The sequence below is a fragment of the Eutrema salsugineum genome, unplaced genomic scaffold (assembly GCF_000478725.1).
Source record: "Eutrema salsugineum unplaced genomic scaffold, Eutsalg1_0 scaffold_14, whole genome shotgun sequence".
NCBI classification, from domain to species: domain Eukaryota; kingdom Viridiplantae; phylum Streptophyta; class Magnoliopsida; order Brassicales; family Brassicaceae; genus Eutrema; species Eutrema salsugineum.
The window spans coordinates 9,140,542-9,163,879 of record NW_006256877.1 but is presented as its reverse complement, the minus strand read 5'-3'; the positions used below and the strand labels follow the sequence as shown (position 1 = coordinate 9,163,879).

The 23,338-nt window shown below is 32.9% G+C and overlaps 2 protein-coding genes across 2 annotated transcripts; both read left to right on the top strand.

Moving 5' to 3' along the window:
* Positions 1-24: 24 nt before the first annotated feature.
* LOC112088495 lies at positions 25-1,900 on the top strand. Its single transcript, XM_024158773.1, has 3 exons — positions 25-856; positions 968-1,508; positions 1,591-1,900. The coding sequence occupies exons 1-3, from the start codon at positions 25-27 to the stop codon at positions 1,898-1,900; spliced, it is 1,683 nt and encodes a 560-aa protein (XP_024014541.1).
* A 288-nt stretch (positions 1,901-2,188) lies between these two features.
* On the top strand, positions 2,189-4,113 carry LOC112088494 (ATP-dependent DNA helicase PIF1-like). The gene is made up of 7 exons (XM_024158772.1): positions 2,189-2,195; positions 2,343-2,618; positions 2,679-2,994; positions 3,081-3,253; positions 3,328-3,399; positions 3,479-3,687; positions 3,778-4,113. Exons 1-7 carry the CDS (start codon positions 2,189-2,191, stop codon positions 4,111-4,113), a joined length of 1,389 nt encoding a protein of 462 aa, XP_024014540.1.
* The last annotated feature ends 19,225 nt before the right edge of the window (positions 4,114-23,338 follow it).

The window sequence follows — 23,338 nt, the reverse complement described above, 5'->3', positions numbered from 1 at the left end:
AAACATATGGATGCATTACGAAACATGCGAGAAAGGTTTGATACTAACGATGATACAAGCCGGTTAAGGATAATTTTAAGGCATGACAGGAAAAGTGATGGAAGGACTGAGAATCTACAACCTACTAACGAGGTTGCTGCATTGATACCTAATGATTTCAATAATGAGACAGATTCAAGTGATATCATCATCGAGTGTAAAAAGACTGGGAATCTCAAAAGGATCAGTGAACTACATCCTGCGTATTTGCCTTTGCAATATCCATTATTGTTTCCCTATGGCGAGGACGGGTTCAGACTTGGTATCGATATTGGTTTTGTAGATACCAAAAGGAGGAAAATGTTGCATATTACTATGAAAGAGTTTTTTACTTTCCGCATACAGGAGAGGGTTGGTGAGTCACCAATCATCCCTTTATCTGGAAGATTATTCCAGCAGTTCTTAGTGGATGCGTACACGATGATTGAGACTAATAGACTACGTTTTATTTCAATGAATCAGTCTAAACTTCGTTGCGAAAATTATGATAAGATAAATAAAACTGTTGATGAAGGTGACACTGATCTTTCTGACAAGGGTAAACGTATTATTATACCTTCTTCTTATACTGGTGGTACAAGGTATATGGTGCAACATTATCTAGATGCGATGACTACTTGCCAGCATTTTGGTTTTCCGGATCTTTTCATAACCTTTACGTGTAATCCCAAATGGCCTGAGATTACCAGGCACCTAAACAGACATAACTTGAAGCAAGAGGATAGGCCAGATATATGTACGCAAGTGTTCAAGATGAAACTAGATGATCTCATGCACAGACTCACCAAAGAAAATGTGTTAGGTGTCGTAAAAGCCAGTATTTTTTATTAAACTAAGTATCTTATTTCGTTTAGCAAGATATTGTCCATACCACTGCTAGATGATCATGCTAACTAATCTTTTAAAAACTAAAAATTATTCTTTGCAGCGATCTTCACGATTGAGTTTCAAAAACGGGGACTACCTCATGCACACATCGTTCTTTTTTTAGAGGCTGGTCACAAGCTACCAACAGGTGATGACAATGATAAGATAATATGTGCAGAAATTCCTGACAAGGATATTGATCCAGCGCTGTATGAGATAGTAGAAGATGTCATGATGCATGGGCCATGTGGTGCTTTGAATAAGGATAGTGTTTGCATGGCTGAAGGAAAATGTACAAAGTATTTTCCAAAACCATTCAGTCCGATCACTAAAATAGATGATGTTGGATATCCTATATACAGGAGACGTAATGATAAGAAAGTTATCGTTAAAAAGGGTATTGGATGTGATAATGGATTTGTGGTTCCTTATAATAAGAGCCTCACACTGCTTTATAGGGCTCATATCAACGTCAAATGGTGTGTACAGTCACGATCAGTAAAGTATCTATTCAAATATATTCATAAAGGTGCTGATTACATCCGTGCAACTATCAAGAATGATGATAAAGAAAACGAGATTAAGAAACACTTCAACTGTAGGTATGTTTTAAACAGTTTGTTCACATATTTTATATCTTTGAAATTCCAATCTTCCATTATTTAATAATGTCTTTCTATATAGGTATGTAGCGCCTTCGGAGTCTACGTGGAAAATTTTCGGTAATCGTACTCACCATCGCACCGTTTCTGTAGTTAAACTACTCTTTCATTTACCAAACCAGCAAATGGTCATATACAACGAGGATGATCCAGGTGACGAGGTTATTAATCGTGTCTCAGTTGGTACGTCAAAATTTATTGCTTGGATGGAGTGCAACAAGGAGTATGAATTGGCGAGGACGTTAACTTATGCGCAACTTCCTACGAGATTTGTATGGAATGGACCAAAAGAGGATATGGACGCCAAGGTCAAGGAGAATTGCTCTTGGTAGAATTACGTACGTACCCATTGGGGCAGGTGAAGCATATTATTTAAGGCTTCTGCTTAATTTAGTCAAAGGACCACGTAGTTTTGACGATATAAAAACGGTCAACAAAGTTCTACATCCTTCGTTCAAAGACGCTTGCTATGCGTATGGATTATTGAATGATGATAAAGAATATATTGAGGCCATCAATGAGGCCGGATTGTGGCTTTCTGCTAATTATCTCCGTCGTCTTTTTGTGATCATGCTCACTACTCATAGTATATCCATTCCTTCTAGAGTTTGGGATGCTACATGGCAGGTATTATCAGATGACATCATATATAATTACAGAAAGACTGCCAGGATCAAAGTAAGTCATATAGTTATTGTTTACGTTGTTGTTATTATATATCTTTAAGATATTGATAGCTAATTTATCTTTTGTAAATTTTTTGAAATTGTGTAGCTGTTAGTCTATCTCAGGAGCAAGTTAAAGACTTTGCTCTGGTCGAAATAGAACTTCTTTTACGTGTAAGTGGGAGATTTTTAAAAGAATTCACACCTGTGCTGTTTCCTGAAGATATTACTCTGGAGTCACGTGATAATCCTCTTATTCGGGATGAGAGGAATTACAATCGCAAAACTCTTAGAGTTAGAAACGAGCAGATGTTAGCCACTATAACCAGCGAACAGAGAAGTGTTTATGATGAGATCCTAGAAGCAGTAAATAAGAACAAGGGAGGTATGTTATTTGTTTATAGTTCTGGAGGTACTGGTAAAACTTATTTGTGGAGTCTATTAGGATCTGCTCTACGTTCCCAAGGTAATGTTGTTCTTAAGGTTGCATCGAGCGGGATTGCTGCGTTACTATTAGAAGGAGGCCGAACTGCGCATTCAAGATTTGCAATCCCTATCGTGGTTAATAAGTTTACCTTTTTTTCAATCAAGAAGGAGTCGAATCTTGCCGACCTGATAAGGATTGCTAAACTCATTATATGGGATGAGGCGTTGATGATGAGTAAAGACTGTTCCGAGACCCTAGATAGAACGATGCGTGATATATTCGAAGTTGATAAGCCCTTTGGTGACAAGGTCATTGTTTTGGGAGGGGATTTCAGGCAAATATTGCCAGTGATTCAAATGCTGGGAAGACAGAGATACTTATGGCCACTTTGAATTCGTCACCTCTGTGGTACAAATGTAGAGTGTTGAGACTTACACAGAACATGCGACTTATTGCTGGAGATAATAGCCGTGTGATGCTTGAACGAGCTGCCTTTACAAAGTGGATCTTAGACATTGGTGATGGAACGATAAATGATGATGGAAGTGGTGAAGCCGTGATTGATAATCCTGATGATTTGTTGATTAAAGACTGTAAAGATCCTATAAAAACGATCGTCAAAATGGGAGTTTGTTTTCGAAAGAGACTGATCCTAAATTTTTTCAAGACCATGCCATACTGAGTCTAAGAAACGATGATGTAGAGACGATAAATGGTTACATGCTTTCAAAGTTGTCGGGTATGTTTATTTTGTTTTAGTTCCTCTTAACTTATTTGTTTAAATTTATATAATACAACGATTGTTTTGTATATAACAGGTGTTGAAAGGACCTATCTTAGTTTTGATAGCATTGATACGGCTGAAGAAGTTGTCAATTACAATGATGCATCTGAAGTACCATCGGAGAGTGTAGCTAGTAAGAAGAAAGGTGGTTCCAACAATATGATTTATACCGAGGAGTTTTTAAATAGTATCAAGATGTCTGGTTTCCCTAATCATGTCCTGAAGTTGAGAAAGGGTACTCCTGTAATGCTTCTAAGAAATATCGACCCTAAGAATGGGTTGTGTAATGGCACAAGAATCATCATTACTAAGATGGCTAATTATGTTCTCTAGGCTCAGATAATAACAGGTAGCAAGGTTGGTGAGAAAGTACTCATTCCTAGGATATTCCTCTTTCCTTCGGAGATGAAACTTCCTTTCAGGATGAGACGCAAGCAGTTTCCTATCACATTAGCTTTTGCAATGACTATAAACAAAAGCCAAGGACAAACACTCGAAAAGGTTGGTTTGTATCTTCCAAGGCTGGTATATACTCATGGGCAACTCTATGTCGCTGTGTCGAGGGTTACATCCAGAGAAGGTTTGAAGATATTGATCACCGATAAAGAAAACAAACCACAAAGCAAAACATTGAATGTCGTCTACAAGGAGGTTTTTGACAAGATATGATTTATTTTTTGTTTTGTTTATCTATTCTCTATGGATCTCGAAATATGTTAGTTCTTTTTACTATATTATAATTACGTTCGGTTTTATAGGTTTTACTAATAGATTTGATGTTTTTCGATTTTTCACTTAGTTGGATCTGATGTAATTCGTTTTCAAAATTTCTCTAAATTAGACCTGAAATAATTCTTATATCATGTACTAAGTTTAGATTATCTATTATCGTAAATGGGTTTGTAAAGCCTATATATTACATTATGTTTGATTGGCTTACACCAAAAGAATGTAACTAATGGATATGGGTATCAACTATTATTTTTATTGAACCCAAATATTGTATATAAATTGGGAGTTGTATATTTACTCGGTTTTATCAATCTGATTCGTTTTTTTTTCATATATATATATATATATATTACTCCATCATGTACAATTAAGCAGCTTTCTTAATTTTTTCTTTTATTAATGGTTTGATCTCTGACGTTTAACTGTAGTCGGATATTCCAATGATAAATTCAATTCGATAATATATTTTAACGAAACTTAAATTGTAGCATATTATTTGATATCTATTGACATTTCATGTGATGAACATTGTCACGTAGTTATAAATATCGAGAATGCTCCAAAACCAAATTATCAATGTCATCGAAATAAACTTAACAGTTTTTAGAAAATTAAACCAAGTACATACTGTCTTTAAAGTGATCATTGCAAACAGGAAAAAAAACATGGAAATTGATATGGTTCTTGATTAAACTCCAGACCTCCTCTTTTTGCTTTCCTTCTCCTCTCCCTTCAAGCACAAACACAAACACAAACAATCCAATTTAAATTTTTGTAAAATTATATAACTTTAAACTAACTCAATATTATATTTAAACATGAATTATTTCTAAAACATAGAGTTCAATGGGCAATCAATAACAAATAATAATGACTCAATAACATAGATTTTAGAAAAAATTTCATTATTAATCTAAATATATTTCTGATTAGTTGCCCATTCGGCGGTATCCATGTGTCGAATTTCTGTCTCCACAAAACCACAATGCATGCACTTCAACCCTATCTCCAGATCTATAATCAGATCGTGTTTTCGTTTTGTGCAACTTGCTTGGGATGTCTCATTAGATGGGTTGCCTTTGTCATCCTCCATAAATAGAATATACAGATTTTACAATTCATTGTGTAAGACATGATTGAAATAACCTTTAGTGAAGAGGATATATTACCTGAGTAGTATTCTGTTTGGCTTTCTGATTTGATGCGGTGAGTAAGTGTAATTGTTCCCATAATTCTTCTTGCTCGATCTTGGAATCTGTTGGTGAAGGTGGTTACTTAGGTTCCACGACACCGAATCTCATTACCAATGGTGGGGGATTGATGATCAACAAGTCATTTTCATCGAATTTTTTTTCATTTGTGTTCGCCATGTTCTTATGAATGCTCTCACAAACGATAAGGCTACTTATAAAATAATTTAAAGTTTTTTGAAAGAAAACCTCAAGTGAGTATTTGATAAGGTGTGCAATAATAATCAATTTTCTCATTTTTCAATTTTTTTTATGGGGAAGATTATGCGACTTTATGTTTGCACCTAACCGTTTGACTTTCCAGGTTTCCTGTTTCACATAATTTTAAAGAAAATTGCCCAAGTAGATACATAAAGTTATAACATATAAGTCTACATAAATGTCATTTTTGTTATGATGTTGTATGAATATATCATTTCCTAAAATATTGAAACATAAAATTGTCTATAAACTATAGAGAGTGATCGTATTATTTTATGGAAATTGTTGTAATTTAGCAAAGTTATATATTTAGTAAAATAGTATATTTACTTATTGAGGTTGCATGTATCCTTGGTGAAACTTCAAACATGGAATATATTCTCTCTGACACGTGAAACGAACAAATCAGTCAATATCGATATGGAAATGTCTTGACATAAATTAATGGGATTGTTGTTGGTTTTGACGATAAGGGGCTTTAATTGATAACTGTTCAAATTTTTTTTTTTAATAATTCAAACGAAAATAAATTTATAAGAAAGAATAACTGCCTATTCAACTGCATTGTCTGTCCTTTTCGTCTTTAACACACTTTCTCATACTTCGTCACTTTTAGTTTTCCTCTTTATAAATCTCATTCAGAGTTCTCAATCGCAAAAAAGAAAAAAATAAGTTTCTAAAATGTCTGATGTTGTCGATGTTGCATGTTTGGATACTTACAAAACAGGGTGTTTAATATCTGTCAAGGTGGTCAGGCTTTGGAAGCATTCAACATTCTTCGAAAATACTATCGAGATGGTTCTGTCTGATATCAAAGTATGTGTCTTTTTTTGAAGTTTTTCTTTTATGTTTTTTCTATTTATTATTCACTGATTATTTTTGGCTGTGTTATTTTTCTAGGGTACTCGGATCGCTGCAACCATTATGCCAAACGAGTTTCCCACTCGCTGGAAAGAAATCAAACAGGGACAGTGAATTCGGATTTTCAATTTTTACGTTAAAGAAGCAACTGGATCAATGCTTACAACGATCAATAAACATCGTTTGCAGTTAACTTCTGTCACTATTATCACCCCTATTCGAACGAGGTCGTACAATTTGTATCTCCACTGCTTCCGATTTTATGATATTGTGGATCGAGCCATTCCTTTTGACTATCTGATTGGTAAAAATTTCATCTTTAACTTTTTATAAGAATTAATCAAATTTATCGGTTTGCATGGTAATTTCTAAACATATATGTTAAGTTTTATAATAGATTTAAATTCAATTTATTATTTCATTTATAATAAGACGTTATGAGAACTATTGTGAATATGAGTCCACTCTGCAATGCAAGTAATGATGCTTATGAAGAGAATCTCGCTTATCTCCGATATGAGATAGTAGATGCACGGTATTACGAATCATGTCCATTGTTTTATATGTAAAGGACTGTCAACATATAAAGTCTAATATTTCATTTTTCGTATTGTTATTTCTTGTGGCAGAAGAGAAGGCTGGTTAACATGTTACGCCCGTGGTTCTCTAGCAATAAATCTCCATGATGTATATCAGAGAAACACATGTGAATTGGTTATCTGGGTGTTAAGGTTCTGGAAGATGACAAATGGCCAAGGTATATACATATTTTCTCATATATGTCTTAAAATCTGAATGTTGAATAAAAATTTTGTCTATTGTTGTTTAGGTATCGATAAGAAGTCTGTGGTTCTCCGATCTAATCATTTATGCTCAGATTTTTTGTACAATCCTGTCGATGCAGAAGTTGATGCATTTAGAGCGACGTGAGTATTTAAAATTTTGGATTCTATATATTGTTGTTTCAATATTTATTAAAACGTTTTGGTAATGACTTTTTATCACTTTCGTAGGCGGAACCAACTACGGACGAGCGCATCGACTGTTTGATGTTATTTGTAGACCTCCCCTATTCTGTCTCTCTATTTTCACTGTTTCTTCTTTGTCTTCTCGAACTCAATACTTAGTAATTTTATGCCTACTTTTAAAACTAAGATCAATGATTTTATTTAATACTTTCTTATTGTTTATATATTAATTTTGTGATGTATTATCAAACTATATTTTATGTACTATATGTGTTTTATATTAGCTCATATTGTTAGGTTCGATGTTAGACTATGTCTTTTTTATAAGATTTTTGTGGCTTCTGTTATGGAAAATATTTTGATTATTTTTGGTATAGTCAGAGTAATTGCCTAAAGTAAACATACTAGAAATCAGGATAATTGCCTAAGATAAACATATTAGGAAACATATATATACTTCAACTATTTGTCACAGGAAAACTTACTGACTGTCGTCATAAATTTTTAATAGACCTCTAACAATAATTGTCTTTTCCAAGAGCTCATAAAAACTTTAATGATCGTGATAGTAAAGATATTCTACGATATGGACCCAATCGTGTTTAGTCTTTATGGTTGTTCACGAAAATCGAAATCAGTAATATTTTTGTAGAGATTTAGATTCGTTTAATGTTTAGGTGTTTATTTGCTTAATAATATCCGGTATACCTATATCAATAATATTAAGTCATGATTAATTAATGAGTCCAGTATATCTATATTTTTAAATACCTTAATAACCAATTTATATTCGGATATCGAAATAATAATAAAAAAACTAATACAATCATGAATTCCTTTTATTTTAATAATGATTTATCGGTATGAAAACATATATATACACATATGTTTTGTCTTTGAATTAAAACAAATTTTTAAATTATATAGAAAGAAGTTATACATATATAGATTGTGTTTTGTTATATTTTTAAAAAATTATAAAGTTATAGATAATTTGGTTTTAGTGGTTGCGATCATATTGTATTTATATTTAATATATATAATGGATAATGAAAATCGTTTTAAAAGACTCGGTTCAAGTAAACGGTTTCTATGAATCGTCATCATTAAGCATAATCATATTTTAAAAAACGTTATGTATATATATAGATGATTTGATAAAGACTCGATGCAACAGAACATAACTACTTTCTGATATTTTATTCTCTCTAAACTTCCAACAAACATGGGTAGTTATGATTTGGTTCATGAGATGAATGGATGGAGAGATGACTGGAGGATTGTGGTTAAAGTTTTGAAAAAGTGGAGCGTGAACGATCCACAAGGATTACCAGGTCTTGGCTTCATTATGACCGACGAGAACGTTAGTTTTATTATAAACTAAACTTTGTAGTAATAAGTCTCTGATTCTGTATATTTCTTTATTGGTTCTATAATTTCTATATTTTTTTCTTATATTGTAGGGATGCCGAATTCAAGAAATTGTTCACAATCAGATGTTCGAGTATTTCGAACGAGTTTGCCATGAAGGTCACTGGATTATGTTATCTCGGTTTAGTCTCAACTGATTGCTCAGGAATGATCGCGACAAGATAACTAGACTCGGTTTTATGATTACTCTGACTGACGACACAAAGGTTTCACGTATAATACCAATATCTAATAAGGCATTCGTCAGTTTTGTACAATTTTCACAGATTATCAATAATCCTTCCGCTCATGAATATCCTATTGGTTAGTATAATTATATATTGTTTTTTGTTTTTTGTTTTTTAAAAAAAAATTCTCTGTAGTGTTACTGATATGTGTGTTTATTCAGATTTGATTGGTGTACTTGACATTGTAAGAGATCTCATACCAGTTGTGCAGAAAGATGGAAAAATTATCCTGACACTTTGTTTTCGTCTTAAAGACAATGAGTAAGCGCATTCTTTTTATTTTCTATTGTCTATGGTTATGATAATTTAGTTTTACAATAACTCTATTATGTAATTTGAAGGGATAATACATTGGAATGTATCGCACATGGCTCATTAGCATAGGATATGATGGTCCATTTGACGTCTGCGTTTTAATCGATTGGTGTGTTACGAGAACTGGAGGTATACCCTTCAATTTGATATAACTCTAAATAATTTGAATTTAAAGGTATCATCATGCGTATTGATTCTTTTTTTATTAGAAGAATTGACTATCCAAAATCATAAAGAAGAAGGTCTTTCGTGACTGCTCCTACAATGGATGAAGTTTCTGAATTTTGGGTAAAGTAAGATAATTATTGTGACATTAACTCTACTCCCTTAATACAGTTTTTTTTTGTAGTACTATATTGTTTACATATATTCTTAAACATTAATTTCAGGATTTGGGTGAAGATACGGAACGAAGTGTATGGAAATAGTTCTTTTTTTAGATATGATATGTATTGGCTATAATTTATATTATTATTATTATTTTTGTTATTGTTTTGTTTTTGTTTTTTGGTTGTTGATTTTATCATGTTCTACTAAACACTATGTTTTATAAATAATATGATTTTGTAGCATCTACGAATGAAAAAATAAAAATCTAGAAACAGTTGTTTTTGTTTGTTCACTGAAGAAATAATTTCTTGGTTAAATTTACGCGTTCTTGAAAATCAAAACACGATAACAAGTCACCATCTTTAAAATATATTGTAGATGTTTATCATTTAGCTAATGTAAATTTTCTTTAAAGTAAATTTGTCATTCAAAATATATAGATGGTGTTATAATAAAATTTTTTAAGAATTTGTAACAATGAGGATTGGAATATAAACATTATTTTAAATAGGAAAATCTCCATATATATATATTTATTTATTTATTTTAATCGAAGATAATATTGTTTGCTTATCTATATTGATTCTGAAATGTTAATATTCTTAATTTTCGGTTATAGATTAATATAAAATCATATTTTTTTTCTTATAAATATATTCTAAATTGCATAACCCTAACCGATAGTCATCACGCAATGGCGGATTATGATTTTGTTCGTCAATTGGACTCTCAAAGATCCGATTGGAGAATTATAGTGAAGATACTCAAAAAATGGGTGGTGGATTACTCGGACGATAATCGAAGCCTAAATTTCATTATGGTCGATGAAAGGGTAAATTTCAATAACTTATAATGGTATTTGTGATATTTATTGTTAGTTATGCTTATTGTTTTAACATACACTAATCTGTTTTTTTGTTGTTTTAATGTTACTGTATAAACTTCTAGGGTTGTAGAATATAGGCTCGGGTAAACAATCAGATGATGGAACATTTCAATCAGATATGCGAAGAAGATCAATGGTTTATGTTGACTGGATTTCTTTTGAATCCTTACAGCTTGACTAATATCCAAAGTATTACAAAACATGATTACGTTATTACACTGACAAAGGGAACAACGATTTCACCAGCTTTACCATTAACAAATAATTCATTCTATAATTTTGTATCATTTCTCTCGATTTATGAATTCCCAGATGCTCAGTATTATCTAACTGGTAAGAATATTTTGGTATCTTCGTATAATGCAAAATTTATAGTTCGAACTCATGTCTTTATTTTGACTAATTACAATCGCAAATTTGATTGGAGTCGTCAACGATGCTAGATATTTTACTATTACATACCCGGATGGAACGACTTCATCATCAATTCGATTTAAGATAATAGATGACGAGTAAGTATATCTCAAACTATATGTTTGAAGTCTAACTAACTAATTCCTAACTACATTCTTTGTCAAAATATAGGGAGTTTATGATAGAGTGTGTTGCACACGGTGAGTTGGCAACTGAAATAAGAGATAAGTGTAGAGAATATGAAGGTCTTTTTGATATATGTGTGTTAACAGATTAGTGTGTAGCAATTGACGGGGGTATGTTTTCTGATGATACATCAATATGTTATTTATAAAATCGTTGTATATAACGTAACAATATTCCAATATTTATGTTTTAGAGAATGTGTCTATCAAAGATCATGATGATGATGGTGTGTCCCGTTTTATCACTGAATCACCTATTGCTGAAGTGTTAACCTTGCGCAATAAGTAAGTATGTTTCTATGTGTTGTTTAAATTGACTTATGAAAAAAAATATTTTATAAATTTAGATCTACATGATTTTGTTATTGAAATTTCAGGATTAGGGAGAGATTAGATGTGCTGGATACAGATGATGTCTAATGGATTGGGCCGAGTAAAAGGATCCAAAATTGATAATCCATATATATTATTAGTTTTGTTAGACACATTTTTTTGTATTTACAAGTCTGTTTTGCGATTATTAATAAAGAATAATTTATTCTAATTTGGGTTTAAATTACTCCTTATAGATATAATATATATTGTTCTTGGAAATTTACTACTGAATTATGATTATGTGCTATCGTGAGTGATAATTTACGAAAGATTGTCGTTGTATAAAAATAACGTTATTAATAAGGATGTTAGATCAATATAGCGTTGGTTAAAAATAACATTATTCTAATAAAATGGATTGTATAAACGATATTATATATTTTGAATAGTGTTCTGTCAAAAAATAGCACGTGTTGGATGATTAAAAAGGATGTCAATAACATATATAACTGATTTGTTTCTAAATCTGTTTGATGTAAACGGTTTATTATGTTACACTCAAACTATATATCATCTGAACCCAATATTTTTATACAACATATGGGCCAAGAAATTTCGTGTTGTAACAAAAATTCGACTCTTCTTTTAATAGATAAACCGTGTTAACCAATAATCTATCTAGAATATTCATCATAAGTTGCAACTTTTAAAAAATGAAGCATTTTTAGTTTACAAAAATACGTAAAATGCACTGATTCACGAGACACTTTCCATAACCGTTATTTGGGTGTTATATATATATCCTCATTTCCTCATATCCATCATTAAAAATAAACAACAAAGCAATCCTTCTCCCCAACTGTTGCTTTGGTTTTATAAAAACATTATCCCCATGGCTACATATAACTTTGTTGATGAGTTACATGCATGGAGACGAGATTGGAAAATCCGTGTCAAAGTTTTGAAACGATGGAATAAACCTGATCATCAAGGCTTACCAGGCTGAATTTCATTTTAGTCGACGAAAATGTAAGTATTATCTAATATGAATATATAACTGTTTTGTCTATATTTATTGTTTGTTTGATCTCTCTGCAAATTTCATTGTATATAGGATTTTAGAATTAATGCTTCATGTGGTAACCTCGCCTTTCCATATTTTTACCGTGTTAGGACTGAAGGACAATGGCTTGAATTGTCTAAATTCGGCTTGATTCCATCTGAATGGAAGAATGAGAGAAGAACAACGAGACACAATTATCAGATCATTCTCACTACTGAGACAGAAGTCTCAAGTCTACGACTATTGACAATGGATCCCTTCATGAAATTTGTCCCTTTTAGAGAGATATACAGAATTCTTTACGCTCAGTTGTATCCTGTTGGTAAGATTAACTTCTAATATTCGTTTTAGTGTTTTCATCTATAAATTTGTACATATATAGAAGAAAAAAAATGAAGTTTGTTTATGATAAATATATCTCTCATAATTGATTTGTAGTCTCATTGGTATGAAAGAAAATGTTAGCAACATTGAAACAGAGAATAACCCTGATGGAGATATTATTCAGAAAATAACTTTCAGCATCACAGATCTCGAGTAAGTTATATTTCCTCTCCGATCACTATGTCTTGGTAACAAAGTTTGTAACTTAAATTGTTTAAATCAAAGGGATGTGAAGTTAAAATGCATCGCATACGGGAACTTTGCCGCTGATATCAAAGAAAGAACCAAAGGATTCACTGGTCCTTTTGCGGTTTCTGTCTTAACCGACTGGAGTGTAAATAAAAAAGAAGGTATGGATAATAAAGCATATGTCATTATTATTTTCAATTTGTGCAATATATGTTTTATATTTATATTGCATGTATATTTCCTAAAAATAATTTTATACGTGTAGATAAAATAACTATCCATTCACATGAAGCAATTGGTTTTTTTCGTCTTCTCCTTGATCCCACGACTGATGATGCCCTGATTTTTAAGAGAAAGTAAGTAATCTGAAAATTATAATTGGAGAATTTTGTATATACAACAACCTTACAATATGTATATGTCTCTTAAACCTCCAGGATTCGGGAGAGGTGGAGCACATTTTAGACACAAGATGGAAATATAACAATACTTAATGGAGTAGTGTTCTCTTAATTTATTTGTATAAGTATTTATATAACTTAAAACTTGTGTGTTAGATCTTATTATATGATTTATTTTAGTATTTGTATGATTTATTTTTATAAAATATTTTAGTCTCAATTATTGAAAATAAAAATGTGATGTTCAAGAATCTCAAAAATAAATTTATAATAAGATTTACTGAATGATTGTGTCCGCGCGCCATAGACAGATGCCTAGTGATACATATAATTAGAATAATTTTTATAAAATTATGCAAATCACATGCTTACAAGAATCAACAACTTTACATGGACTTCTACCACGTGCTCATCCTCTAAATATCCTTTTATTTTTAACGTATAATTGAACAATCCCTTTTTAGAACAAATCTTTAACAATCAATTGTTTTCTTATCATATGATTTTGGGCTTGTACATATTTACCCAACCAAGCCGAATAACATAGGTTTGGGTTCCGTTAACACAAATAACACAAACAAACACATAACTAAACTTATTTGGTATTTGATTTGGTTCAGTTTATCAAATTTCAAATTAACTGATTTCTAACCGAATTAATGTGCAACCCATATAAGCCATATAAATACAATATTGATGTAAACTTATGTATGTACTATATATAAAAGGAAAGTGAAAAACTGAGTGGAGAGACGATATGAGTAGATGAAGTTTTCTATTATACTTTACTTACTTTACAAATGAGAAAAATTCTCTATTTATAGGAGGAAGAGAAATTATAAAATGTTGTGAACATATGGTGGTGAGAACCACACATACACATATCGAAGTTGGTAAAGTATGTGGTGGGTAATCACTCCATTATTTAACACTCCCTCTTGATTATCCATTGCTAATAATATATTATGTATTGCCTCGTTAAAACCTTTATCATTGAAAAACCCATTGGGATAAAAACCATGACAAGGAAAAAAAAGTACAGTAACGTAATCACTACAAGAAATGTGGGTACTAATAGCGGCCGTTCAACGCTATCTATCATATAACATAGCATTTCCTTAAACGCTCTGACAGCGCCCGTCATCGTAGGTCAGACACTTTAGATAGCGGACTTGACGGATGCTATAGTTAATTAAACAACAATATCGTTTATTGCGCTGCTATTATTATTATTTATAATAGCGTGTAATAATTGTTATGATTTGGTTGTATCTATACCAATTGTTTTACAACAATAGCATATATTTTTGTATTATTAAATTATTTTATAATGATCCAAAAATATATTTAAATAATTGTTTTATTAATTATTTATAAATATAATTAAATTGGTATTATAAAAAAAATTCCATAATTTATTATATTATATGAAACCAAGATACAAAATATCATATTACAGAATAAAAATACATAATTAAAAGATAATTTGATACAATTTCTGCATCTAAGCTTGTGAATTATGAAACATTTGTCTTGCTGGTTCCATGATCTTCGACGAAAGGAGCGTGAGAAACCTCGTTTACACATTCAGGCCAAGAAATTCAAACTTTTTTGCCATATTGTTTCCTTGACTTTGTCGAGCTGTTTGTGACAAAAATCCAACCTCTTTCCCTGTAAAGTAAAAAAGCTTTGCATTTGCCATCATAAACTGGTCCACCACATCGAGAGATAACAGTATTAGTAACTCGTATTTGTAAAATTAAGCTAGAAAAGAGAGCATTAGCTGGAGACTGAACTAATATCATACCTTAGGCATCATGTCAACATTGTAGTCTCTGCTATAGCCTAAATGAGCAGGAACCTTTTCTTCTCCCCTAAACTTGTTCCACAGCTGTAAAACAAAAAGCAACATCAATAACGCAAGCTAATGATAAAAATTACCACACACAAAAAAAGAAAAGAAATCTTAATAGAAACATCAGGGAGAAACTGACCTGATTGAGATTAAGCGATGTTGACTCTCCACCGTAGTAGTCATTCCTGTCCATGTCAAGTACCTATTTGAAGTATGCACAAAACCACATCATTAGTCGATCAATTTGATGATTACTTGGAACAAACTAGATTACTGATTGAAGATATAGAGTGGAGAAAGGCATCTCCTTATATATTAACATAAACTAAGCTGAATTTTGTTAACATCCAAATGATTCTGTCAAAGTGACGCAAACATAACAGTTCAAGCTTCAAACTTTAGAAATTCTCGATATCAAAGATGTTTGCTCACTTAAATTTAAAGGAATCTCCACTAATGTTTTCAAAAAAATCAATATTGGAGAATAAAACCGAAGAAACACTGGTGATTTCTCGCGGAAATCTGAGAACTGACGAGGAGGAAAACGAAAAAGATGGAGAAGAAGAGACAATCGATTTCTCTGTATTACATTAAAACCAGACTTTAAAAAAGCTATGTAACTGAATAATCTCACCTTGAGATCTGGTTCATGGAGGATAATCTTCGCGTTATCAAAGCAGCCAAGGAACTTATCAGAATAACCAGAAGAATGTCATCAACATCTCCGGTGAAGAAGACGACGAAGACAACGAAAATTCTGCGAGCGTTCTCCGATCTGTTCGGATTGGATTCGATAGGTATGAAGAAGAGCTTGTCGAACACGAATCCTCCTCCGCCACTACTCTGATGGAAAAGATGGAAAACTAGGTTAGAGACAAAGACAGCTCACGGGAAAAGAAGAAGAGATAGAGAAAAAAAAATAAAAGTTTCTTGTCCATTCGATTAACCTAAATCAACGGTGGATATCAAAAAGGGGTTGATCCTCACCACCTTAGATTAGCCAATCAGATCTTTTCTATTTATATTTTAGAGTTTAGAATTTATAAAATGATTATACTTTAAATTTTTGTAAGTGTTGGTGTTTTGATGGTATATTAGAGGTTGATTTTTAATAAGTTATACAAATTCAATGTTTATGATTAAGTATTAGAAGTTAAAAGTTTAGGGTTAGAAGTTTAGGGTTTAGGGATTAGAGTTAAAAATTTTGGATTTAGAGTTTAAGATTTAGGAACAAATAATTATATACCTTAAATCAAAAACTTATTAATCCATAAAAGTGTATTATAATTATCTTGTTAGAAACATTAAAATTTGATATTCAAACCCTTTATCCTATAAGGTAATAAGTTTAAGGTTTAGGGTTTGTGTTTGGGATTTAGAGTTTATAATTTTTTTAAAATGATTACCTAAACTTTTTGAAAACTCTATCCATAAATGAAAAAATGTTTATTATATGTCTATTGTTAATAACTAAAATTGTATATTTCAAACCATATACTTTTGTATCCTAAACCCTAAACCCTATGTCTTAAACTCTAGTTCAAATATTCACAAATTTTTACTTCTTATATCTGTGTTTTGTAACAAATTAAATCAATAGTTTGTTAAAATGTTTTTTTTTTAATTTATATATATACAAAATCATATCAAATCTCTAGACCCTAAATCATATATCTTTATACCCTAAACCCCAAATCATATCATCTATACTCTAATTAAAGATTATGACTTTTTTCTTTTTATTTTGTAAATTATAATTCTTAGTTATGCATTGATAATTTTTTTTCTTAATTAGTTTTGGACAGCAGTAACAAATTTAGAGATTGATAAGACAAAAAAAGAACAATTACTATTGAATTCGTAACAATTATTATTGATAACATAGCTTTGTTTTTGAATTATTAAGACACTAAATCACTGATCTATTACTTATTCGGATTTTCAATGATACATTTGAAGCCAAATCCTTAAGGAACTTTGCTGATCTGGTGATTGGCGATTTAATGGCCATCAAACTATACAGTACAAGCTCAACTTCATCCAATGATGTCCTAGCTTTGAATTGCAATACCACTTTCAAATTTCAATTCAATTCTTCTTCTTCAACGAGAACATTCCATCTCTCTCCTCAGCTTTCCTTTACTCTGCATAAAATCATCCTGTGAATCAGATTACATATAACAATCCTAAAATCACAATCGAATTTGTGAAAAAAGAGGGTTTAACAAATCATGATCTTGCTTGAAGCTACTTTTATTTGTATCTGAGACTGAAAGAATATTCAGAAACTGAAACCTGATTAGATTAGCTTTTCTATCTGAGATTGAGACAAAACACAGGAACACGAGGTCCTTGTACAGTTACAGTTTCAGATTTAATTTTCCCGTCCTGTTTTCAATATCAATCCCATAAACACCAATCAAACCAAATACACAAGACAACTACAAGAATCAGAGTCGTCATTTTTACTAGACTGCTTCATCATAATGACCAGTCACAACACCAGCTTTTGAAAACAAAGAATATATCAAAAGAAAACTGATACCCGTAAGCAACTAACCACGTTAATGAATTCTTGAGACACCGAGTCGGTTAAGAATCGAAAGGAAACTAACCCGATAAGATCTGATTCGCAGCGCTTTTTCTTTCAGTTCGGGCTTAATCACCAACTCGTGGGAAACAAACACGGAAAAAGAGAGTGAATCAAAGAGTAATCTCAATTCTCGATAAGGCTAAAGTCTTTAATAACAACAAACATGAATCTAACAACAAACACGAATCTAACAACAAACATGAAACAATGAAAGCCAATTCTTTTTTCCAAACATATCAACTCCCTGATCAAGAGACAAGACCATTTTCATAACTGGAACAATGAATCAGAGGAAGCTATTGAATCCGCCATAACTGGAGCACAGATCAAGCTCAGATTCTTCACAATTTACTGACTTTCAATGGAATTCGAAGCCATAAAACACCTTCAATCTCTTATGCCAAGACAATAGCTGAAACCCTCAAATCTAAGCCAATTTGTGCCACACAAAATTGATAGAAATGGTTTAAGTACTTACAGCTTCGGTAACGCACTGGCTTCTTTAGACTCGCTCCACAGTCCTCGCGTTGAAACCAAACCACCGTCTTCCTCTTCCGATTATCGTCATGAATTTTGGGGGAAACAACAATTTTCCAGAAGAAATCAATATATGGGATCGGAGAGACTGATCGACACTGAGAGAGATTGAGATTGATAGAAGAACAAGATAGATCGAGGGTGAGAAGAGGTGACGAAGAGGAAGAAAGAACCTTTTTTTTTGTTATTTCAGATTTTGTTTCAACAAATATTTTAATATTTCTGTTAACCATAAATTTTTTATCTTTCTATTGTACTCCCGCTTGACATTTTTAGCAAGAGCCGGCACTTGAAATTTTATATCCCGCTTAACATTTACGAGAAACAATGAGATTGTCACTTGAGAAATGAAGAAAAAAATAAACTTATTTACTTTTGGAGATATTTTACAAATAAGATAGCGTTTATTTTTTTTTAATCTGCAATGGTAAAGTGCACGCGCTCACCAAATTTAGGCGGCTAAAACTTTCCATTTTCCCGCGATAGTAATTATAGCGTTTCATAATCATAAACGCTATGAAAAAATCCCGTCTCCGTATACAATAGCATATTTGTCAATAACGCTATCTTCCGATGCTATTAATACCCACATTTCTTGTAGAGAATCTCCCTCTAGAAGTGATGAATATAACTTCTCTTCATAGATCTCGCAGTCGGTGCATTCCAATATTATGGACTCTGAATGTTGTAGTGGGAAACGCCTTTTTAAAGAGATCTGCTGCATTGTCACTTGAGCGAACATATTGGATATCCACTTCCTGATTCTTCTCGAGTTCTTGAGTGTAAGAGAAAAACCTTGGAGGAATATGTTTTGTTCTGTCGTTCTTGATAAAACCTTCTTTTAGTTGAGCGACACATGCAGCACTGTCTTCGAATATTTTTGTTGGTTCCGTATCGATGACTATTCCACTTGCACCTTGTATATGTTGAGTCATAGATCGGAGCCATATGCATTCTCTACATGCTTCATGAAGAGCAATGATTTTTGCATAATTTGAAGAAGTGGCGACCAAAGTCTGTTTTTGAGAATGCCATGAGATCGTTGTTCCACCAATTGTAAAAACATATCCAGTTTGTGATCGAGCTTTATGCAGATCTGATTAGTATCCTGCATCTGCAAAACCAACTAGACAAACTTCGGGGTTTCTATGATAAACTAAACCAAGATCAATCGTACCTTGAAGATAACAGAAAATATGTTTTATCCCATTCCAATGTCTGCGCGTAGGAGATGAGCTGTATCTTGCAAGTAGATTAGTAGCAAAGGATATATCTGGTCGAGTACAATTTGCAAGATACATAAGCCCACCGATAGCACTCATATAAGGTACTTTAGGACCTAATACGTTTTCGCTATCTTCACAAAGTCGAAATGGATCCTTATTAATATCAAGTGATCTATTGACCATTGGAGTACTCAAAGGAGTTGCTTTATCTATTTTAAAGCGTTTTAACACCCTTTTGGTGTAATTTGACTGATGCACAAATATTCCGTCTTGGAAATGCTCAATGTGGAGCCCTAGACAAAATTTTGTTTTTCCAAGATCTTTCATTTCGAACTCTTCTTTCATGTGAGTTCTTGCATCATCAATCTCCTTTTGAGTTCCAATTATGTTCATGTCATCAACATATACAGCAATGACCACAAATCCTGATGAGGATTTCTTAATAAACACGCAAGGGTATATCGCATTGATGATGTATCCTTTACTCAACAAATATTCACTCAAGCAATTATACCACATGCGTCTAGACTGTTTTAATCTGTAAAGTGATCGCTGTAATTTGACCAAACATATGTTTTTAGATGCTTCAGGCATCTTTGATCCTTTTGGGATCTTTACCTCCCTCTGGGATTTTCATATATATGTCACTATCAAGTGATCCGTATAGATATGCAGTCACAACATCAATAAGGTACATGTCTAGATTTTTAGATGCCGTTAGGCTCAGTAAGTACCTGAATGTGATTGCATCCATGACCGGGGAATATGTATCTTCATAATCAATTCTCGGTCTTTGAGAAAAACCTTGTGCCACAAGTCGGGCTTTATATCTTGTGGCCTCGTTTTTCTCATTTCTTTTTCTCACAAAGACCCATTTGCACCCGACTGGCATTACATCTTTTGGTGTAATGACTATAGGTACAAAGACATTTCTTTTATTCAGGGAGATTAATTCATTTCTCATGCCCATCTGCCATTTCTCTCAGTCAGGCCTTTTCTGGCATTCTGACATGGACCTTGGGTCTGGACCATCATTTTCATTTTTAATTTCTTTGGATACTGAAAAGGAGAAAATTCCATTTGTATCATTTATCTCACTTCTAACCCATAATATCCCACTTTGGGCGAAGTTAATGGAAATCTCATACTTTTCAGTATCATGTTTGTCTTCTGGACGAACTTCTTTAACTGGTTCTTTTGGAACCTTTTCATGTATATCTTCAGGACATATATCTTTATATGGTTCTTCTATAACCTTTTCACCAATGTCTTCAAGACATTTTTCTTTATTCGGTTCTTCTAGAACCTTGTCTCCCAATTTCTTTTTCTTTCGAGGACTTTTATCCTTCGAGCCCATCGGACTCCCGTGCTTTAATTGAACTCACAGTTCATTTACTTTATTCCCATCAATAACTTGTTCCGGAACATTTATTTTTGATGGAGCATTAGCAGCGGGGATATATGATTTTGTCACCCTTCTCGTATATGTGAACGCATCAGGTAACTGGTTTGCCAAACTTTGCAAATGTATAATTTTCTGAACTTCCACCTCGCATTGATGGGTAGGGGGATCGAGATAAGCCAAGGTTTGTGTACACCATGTGATATCCTTTGGTGATTCTCTTGATCCTCCCCCCAACGCTGGGAATTCATTTTCATCAAAGTGGCAATCGGCAAAATGTGCCGTAAACATATCTCCAGTTACCGGTTCAAGATATCTAATTATACTTGGTGACGTATAGCCGATATATATTCCCAATCTCCTTTGTGGCCCCATTTTTGTTCTTTGCGTGGGGCTATCGGAACATAGACCGCACATCCAAAAATACAGAGATGGGATACATTTGGCTCCTTGCCAGATGTTAACTGTATATGAGAATATTCATTATATGCACTTGGCCTCATCTGGACCAATGCCCCAACATGCAATATAGCATGTCCCCGTACAGTAATTGGGAGCTTTGTTCTCAATATTAACGGTCTTGCAATCAACTGCAACCGTTTTATAAAAGACTCAGCCATGCCATTTTGTGTATGAACATGTGGAACGGGATGCTCAACATCGATTCCTAATGACATACAATAGTTATTAAAGGCCGCTGAAGTGAATCCACCAGCGTTATCAAGCCTGGTTTTCTTTATGGCATAATTAGAGAGTTGAAGCTCTCAACCTGATTATTTGGACAATGAGTCTTGCGAAAGCCATATTTCTTGTGGTCAATAGATACACATGTGACCATCTACTATATGCGTTAATTATACCATTAAATATCTAAATGGCCCGCATGGTGGGTGAATCGGTCCACATATATCACCATGTATTATCTCTAAGAATACAAGGGATTCATTCCCAACTTTGGCTGGCGAGGGCCTCGTTATGAGTTTTCCTTGAGAACATGTCTGACATGAAAACTCTCCCAATTGAAAAATTTTCTGGTTTTTCAATGGGTGGCCACTCGAATTTTGCACAATCCTTCTCATCATGACTAATCCAGGATGGCCAAATCTTTCATGCCATACTCTAAATGTACTAGTAAACCCTGGGTTTATTGTAACATAGGATTCAGTCATATTTAATTTTGTGCTATATAACCCAGAGGACATCATTGGTAATTGTTCCAATACATGTTTCCTCTCAGATGTAATGCAAAGATATTCAATGCCATTCTTATTTATACTTGGTATATGATATCCATTATCTCGGATATCTTTCAAACTTAGCAAGTTTCTGCTAGATTTTGGGGGAATATAATACATCACTTATTTCAAACTTTGTCCCCCTTGGCATTGAAAAGTTAGCTCTTCCGGAGTCTTTTATAATATTTGCATTACCAGATATGGTACTCACGCTTCCGGCGAATTCCTTTATTTTGAGACAGGAGAAATATTTTTTTTATCTTTAAGTATAGTATGTGTCGTAGCACTGTCTGCTAGACATGTATCTCCATCCTAAATCTCAAACGATGACATGTTCTAAATCACAATATGCAAGAAAATGCATTAATAAACCAAAACATGATTTTAGAAATTATTTTATATTAAGAAAAACTTTTTCTTGTTAACAAAAGTATATCACATTCTTATTTATAATTACATTGGTTTTTCTTGTCTTCTTCAAGAAGACATTATATTACATCGATCTTAATCGCTTTGTTTCCGTTGATTCTTCAGGATCAACAATGAAATCAGCGATATCAAGATTAGTATAATCACTTATGCCATCAAAGGAAGGTCCAGCTTTATCCTTTTCTTTGGCATCTTGTGATTCTCGGTACAGATTGGCTAAATGTCTTGGCGTACGACAGGTTTTTGCCCAATGATTTTTCATGCCGCATCTGTAACAAACAGTTTCTTTTTGCTTTCCTGCTTCCCTACCAACATCATTTTGTCTTCCTCGTCCACGACCTCGTCCGCGACCGCGGTTATGGCCTCGACCGCGCCCATGTTTGTGTTCGGTTCTATTATTTTCACTGGATGACGCAACATTCGCTTCTAGGAATGGTGATGATCCAGTTTGACGAGTTTGATGGT

Excerpts from the sequence above, each read along its gene's own strand:
- LOC112088495 (XM_024158773.1), top strand. The coding sequence starts at position 25 with ATGCGAGAAAGGTTTGATACTAACGATGATACAAGCCGGTTAAGGATA. Across the intron at positions 857-967 it reads GTTAGGTGTCGTAAAAGCCA|CGATCTTCACGATTGAGTTT; the intron begins GTATTTTTTATT and ends TATTCTTTGCAG. Across the intron at positions 1,509-1,590 it reads AAGAAACACTTCAACTGTAG|GTATGTAGCGCCTTCGGAGT; the intron begins GTATGTTTTAAA and ends CTTTCTATATAG.
- LOC112088494 (XM_024158772.1), top strand. Across the intron at positions 2,619-2,678 it reads AGTAAATAAGAACAAGGGAG|GATCTGCTCTACGTTCCCAA; the intron begins GTATGTTATTTG and ends GGAGTCTATTAG. Across the intron at positions 3,400-3,478 it reads CATGCTTTCAAAGTTGTCGG|GTGTTGAAAGGACCTATCTT; the intron begins GTATGTTTATTT and ends TGTATATAACAG.